The sequence below is a fragment of the Myotis daubentonii genome, chromosome 16 (genome assembly GCF_963259705.1).
Source record: "Myotis daubentonii chromosome 16, mMyoDau2.1, whole genome shotgun sequence".
Taxonomy (NCBI): Eukaryota; Metazoa; Chordata; class Mammalia; order Chiroptera; family Vespertilionidae; genus Myotis; species Myotis daubentonii.
Window position 1 is genome coordinate 33804418 of NC_081855.1, and position 5847 is coordinate 33810264.

Below are 5847 nucleotides of genomic sequence, written 5' to 3' on the forward strand. Positions count from 1 at the left end.
ATTGTGATAACTGCATGATGTCAGGTGGGTGTTAGCTTTCTTGGGGGATCACTTTGTAAACTATAGAGGAACATTCTTTATCTGGGTTTTCCAAGATTGATTCTTACTGATTTCTTTCCTTTTGCATTATGGGTCCAAGTGAACATATTGGAACCTTTATTTCTTTTCCCTTCTGTTCCATTCCTGTTCTAGGACAGACTGATGCAAAATACCCTCCTAAATTCAGCCCTAATAAGACGGCTCTTTGTGTGTGGCACAGCCCCTAGTGGTAATAGTTTCTCTTTTTGTGTTCACATTCTATATTTGTGACAACAGGTTAGAAAGAAAATAGATTTTAGAGTCAGAAGAATCTCATTGCAAATCTTGGCACTTCCACTTAAGAGTGTGGCCTTGAGATCATCAGTGAACTCTCCTCTGTTCTTCCGTCCTTATTGCTTCAGGGAAATTATTATACCCCTACTCAGGGTCAAGGTGGGATTTGATGTTAGGTGAATAGACAACTTTCCCAGTGCCTGGCACATAGTAAACGTTCAGTGAGTAGATTATTGTCCTGCTGTGTCCTCCTGCACATTCCATGCTGGACTCTTTCTTCATGTCCCAGAAAACATGTAGTACAGCAGAAGAAGGCCCAGCCATGTGACATGGAATTCTGGATCCTCTTTCCTTCTTTGACAATCCTGGAAAGACTGATGTGAAGCCTGCAGCTTCTGAAGGTGCCAACCACCAAGAGCAGCATGGAGCTCTTATATACAAACTCCTTCTAGCAGGTGTGAATGTTGCATCCTTCCTCTTGGGTTTACAATTCTCTCCTCAGTCTCAGTCACTGCCTTAGTGTACCACTAAGAAGTGCAGCCCACTTCTCCCCTCCACCTCCTCCTTTCCATCATGATGACATCACCCTGGGGAAGAGAAGCAGTGCAGAGCTTCTCACTCCCAGGAAAGCCTCTTCTCCGCCAAGACCATGAAGCTCTGTGTGGCTGTCCTCTCTCTCCTTGTGCTAGTGGCTGCCTTCTGCTCTCCAGCGCTCTCAGCACCAAGTAAGTCTCTTATTTCAGGTACTACTTCTAGAGCCATGGTATAAGCAAAGCCATGGTATAGGCAGAACCCACTTTTCTAGTGGGGGCTGATCCAACATTGGCATCTGGGAATGGGACAAAAGGGAGCTGGGAAAATTTTTAAGTAGGCTTCTGTCAAATGTAGTGTCTAGCAGACATTCAGTAATATTCAAATTCCTGTTTCCTTAAAAAATAGTAACTCGTAGACTTGTTTAAGAAAGTCCCTGTCTCTAGTGTCCATCAGTATATGAGTGGATAAAAAAAGCTGAGGTACATTTACACCATGGAATATTATGCAGCAATAAAAAAGGATCACTTACTCTTTGAGACAGCATGAAGGAACCTGGGAAATAAGCCAGTCAGAGAAAGATAAGTATCACATGATCCCACTCATATGTGGAACCTAACGAACAAAATAAACTGATGAACAAAATAAATCTAGAGACATAGAAGCATAGAACAGACTGCAGAATCTCAGAGGGAAGGCAGGGGAGGGTGGGAAGCGATCAAATAATTTTTATGCATTTATGCATAACCCACGGACACAGACAATAGGATAGTGAAGGCCTGGGGTGGGGGAAGGAGACGGGCTAGAAGGGTCAATGAGGGGAAATAGGAGCCATATGTAATATTTTCAACAATAAAGATTTGATTTTTAAAAATGGAAGTATATGTGTGCTCTGAGACTCAATCCAGCTCTATGATCTCTTAGGATCCTGTATTCAGAAAAAGTCTCCTATGCAGTGGAGTTGGGATTAGATACAAGGGACCGTATTTGGTGATCTGGTAACTCCACAGAGATGCCCCTTGAATATCCATAACTAAAATCCAAAAGAGCAATTTCTTGTACAACTTTGAGCTTACCTCAGCCTTTCTTTACAGCGGGCTCAGGCCCTCCCACTGCCTGCTGCTTCACTTACATCCCATGGAAACTTCCTTGCAACTTTGTGATGGATTACTACAAGACCAGTATCCTTTGCTCCCAGCCCACCACGGTGTAAGTATCATGCCCTGGGCTGCTTTGGGGTGCAAGGGCAAGGGCAGGATTAGATAAGGGGCATTTTGGGGCAGGGAGAGGATAAAACAGGAGGAAGACAGTCTCGGGGTTGAAGCCTTCCCAGACAGCAGTAAGGAATAGGTTATGAAGAAATTAGAGGCTAGGAAACCAGGGAAATTAAAAAAGATCAAAGGGCATGTGGGCTAATTTCTTAAACCATGCTTAGAAAAACACATGGAAAAGTGATTGCTAGGGGATCTAGGGAATGAATGGGAAAATGTAGCCATATTGATTGTAAAACTCATTGGTTCCTAATCTGGACAACCTTGAGGCCACAGCTAAATCCAGGGTAGAAGTTACAAGAAATTCATTTCTAGTATCGCCCCAGCAGCGTCCTCTCACCCACTAGAACTGTTCAACATGAACAGAGGGAGATATCTACCACAGACAAGGTCCCATGTGATTGTAATCTATCTACTTCTTGTTCCACAGATTCCAACCCAAAAAGGGCAGACACGTCTGTGCCAACCCCAGTGAGGCCTGGGTCCAGGAATACATGAATGACTTGGAACTGAACTGAGCCACTCCAGGGACAGGGGCAGCAGGTCTCCAGGAAAGGTACCTGAGCCTGACACTTCTCACTGAGACACACCCTCTCCATGTTCACAGCTCCTCTCAGTAGTCCTTGTTCCTTCTCTTAATTTAATCTTCATTATGTGTTGTGTTATTTTATTGATGTTATTTCCATCATTTATGTTGGTTTTGCCAAAGGACACATATTCTCCATGGGGATGGTCCACCATCAGTTTCTCTGCTATTGAGGATACATGGGTAGTGCAATTGATTCTGTCTGTTTTCATAATAAAACTTTTTTTAAAAAGACAATTTCTTTATTTTTTAAATATGATTTGGTATGAAGGGAATTGCCTGGTATTATTATTAGGGGCAAATTACCATTTCCAAACAAAATAAGAATGAGCATTTACTGAGAACTTCATATGGGCTAAATGCTCTAAAAATATAATCTCAATACTTTTAATGATGATTTTAACACCCATGTGAAGTAGAGACTCGTACCTTCAATTTTATAGATGAGGCAATGGGCACAGAGGTGATGTGACTTGCTTATGCTTGTAGGTCTATTTGGAGAGTACCATGAAAGAATGACTCAAAAGGACAGCTGTGATGATAAGGGTCATCATCTCCACATTTGGTAGAGAAGTTGTAAAAAGCAGCAACAGTACAATAATGGAGGAAAGACAAGGTATTGCAGTGTCAGGAAAGTGGGTCTCCATCACTTATCAGTGAATCATTAGAAAAGTCATCTTGCCTTACTGGACCTCAATTTTCACACCTGTAAAGTGGGGGTAATATTATCTACTTGGAAGGGTTGTTATGAGGTCATGTGTGAAGCACCCATCACAGGGTCTGACATCTAAAAGATTCTCTTTCCCTCTCTGAGCCTTAGCTTTTTTACTTAAAGTGGGCACAGTGTCTAACTTCCCAGTGTCATCATGTGGATCAGCTCTCTAAAGTCCAAAGCAAAGGTAGAGTGTTATCATGAACACAGAAGAATGAATGTCAGATTTGTTTCTGGAGTGTTGTGGGAGTAACCTAAAGCCATGTCTCTTTAATAACCCATCAGAACTTCCTAGTATATGAGTCAGAACAGGGCTCTGAGATAGAATTACATGCACAGTCAAGTCTTGATCTACAGAACATAGCATTGTAGTCTGTTAAGCTGGGAGGAACCTCTCAGGACATTTTGTCCAACCTTCTCATATTATGACAACTGAGTGCCAAGGACTGAGAAGTGGTTTAGTAAAAGGTATTTGGCATACTGAGGCCAGATATTGCTTTTTTGAGAGATTTTAGAAAAGTCTGAAGCATGAGCCAAGACAGACCATTCGTATGGAAAAAACACTGGAAACAGCTTGGGTGGCACTGAAAGTTGAGTGGGGTGGGGGGTCTCAGGAAATTACCAGGGCAAGTGAACAATACTACACAGGTTGATGGAGACTCAGATATGGCCCCCCTTCCCATCCCTGGGGGGAAGGCTCATCAAAGGAGCAATGGCCTCTGCCAGCACATCTGTCTGGGAGAAAGCTAGCTCCCCAGCTCTTGCCCTTATGCAGACAATTCAATTCCTACTCATATGTCCCTGGTGCCTTTTGAGCTGCTGCCCCAGTGCTGGAGCTCAGAGGGAGAAAGTCCACACACAGGCTCTTTAAAAGGAACTTCCTGGGGTTCCAGCAGTCTCCGTGTCACTCAGCCTCATTCCCTGCTGGTTTTTACAGCCAGAAATGATTGGGACTTCTCTTTTTGGCACTGGAACCCTGCACTGGGGCCTGGTGTGGGGCTGGGACCCCTCGCTTCTCCAGGGGGGCCTCTGCAGCCAAGATATCCCTCCCAATTAAAAACTGCTGCATGTGTGTATAGGACCAGCCCATTCTACATCTCTACCCCTCCTATCAGTCTCGATGTGGCTTCTTCTTTAAATCCCTCGCTGAAGGAATTCCAGTCAGATAGCTTTCAGGCAGTTTCGAGTAATGGTTGTTCTGTAGTTTATTTGTAATTTTGATGTGGTTGTGGGAGGAGGCGAGTACTGCATTTACCTACACCACCATCTTGACCAGAAGTCCTGACCTCCAGAACTTTAAGAGAACAAATGTGTGCTGTTTTAGGACATCAAATTTGTGGTAATTTGTTACAGCAGCAATAGGAAACTCATACAGTTAGTTACCAGCTAAAGAATCACCAACAATGGCTCCTTTCAGTTCAGTGTGAAAAGTAATGGAATACTCTAGAACAGCAGTCACCAACCTTTGAGACCTGACGGACCACCAGGGGTCTGCGGACCACCGGTTGGCGACCGCTGCTCTAGAAGGTGAGATAAACTTTCCTCTAGGACAAACACAGGGTGAAGTAGACATATGCCAAGGTGGTGGACTGTAATGAGGTGAGACATCTCAAGAAGAGGGTCTGATACTTCAGCAGCTGAGAATGAGGGCTGAGGCTTAACCAAGGGTGCAGAACCCATCAGCCAGGTCAAAGGTAAGCCTGCCTCTTCTTGACTCCGGTGGCCCTCTGAGGGTGGGAAGGACCTTGGGTTCCTATCTGGAAGATTCTGTCCTCTCACTTATCAGATGAAGTCTAGAGCAGAGCTGTGACCTGTCTTTGACTTTACTATTAGAGAGGGGGCAGGGTTAGGGGCTCTCCCTCACACTGCAACCTTTTTCCCCCACACCTCCCTGATCCTGAACAAATTGGGAGGGAGGAACTCAGTTCCACAGACGCTGAATCACCAAGGAAGGCTTATGAGACCTGAATACTCTAATGAAGAAGTACTTCACCCGGGAATTATAAACAAAAGCATGGAGTCCTGGGGTGGTGGGGCAATGTGGGACTTCACCTGTTGCACAATATGAGATTTTGTGTTTTCCTTTTTCTCTTTTCATAAAACTTCCTTTTCTTACCCTGAGCCAGGTATCTCCTTACTTGACTTTTCCATTGAGGTTTCTCTGGGTTTCTGGGAGGGGGCCAGAGCCAGAACAGGACAGGGAACAGAGCCTACTGTTTGTGGATCAGCTTCTGGAAGCCAGGCCTGTGTTCTTCTTCTCCCTTGCTGTGCCTGCCTCCCCTGTTCCCTTTCTAGATAGGAGGGAGTCTGTTTCCTAATGCTCTGGTTTGTGCAAACAGTCTGTCCTCTCCCTATCTTACCCCCACCTAGAATGTTCTGTAATGTTCCATGACAGGGCATTTTCCTCCCAGGAGACCAGGAGCTGAGTTAGAATG

The 5847-nt window shown here is 44.5% G+C and overlaps 1 protein-coding gene across 1 annotated transcript; it reads left to right on the top strand.

Moving 5' to 3' along the window:
* The first annotated feature begins 616 nt into the window (after positions 1–616).
* On the top strand, positions 617–2715 carry LOC132217829 (C-C motif chemokine 4-like). The gene is made up of 3 exons (XM_059668260.1): positions 617–1037; positions 1938–2052; positions 2545–2715. Exons 1-3 carry the CDS (start codon positions 962–964, stop codon positions 2630–2632), a joined length of 279 nt encoding a protein of 92 aa, XP_059524243.1. The 5' UTR covers positions 617–961; the 3' UTR covers positions 2633–2715.
* The last annotated feature ends 3132 nt before the right edge of the window (positions 2716–5847 follow it).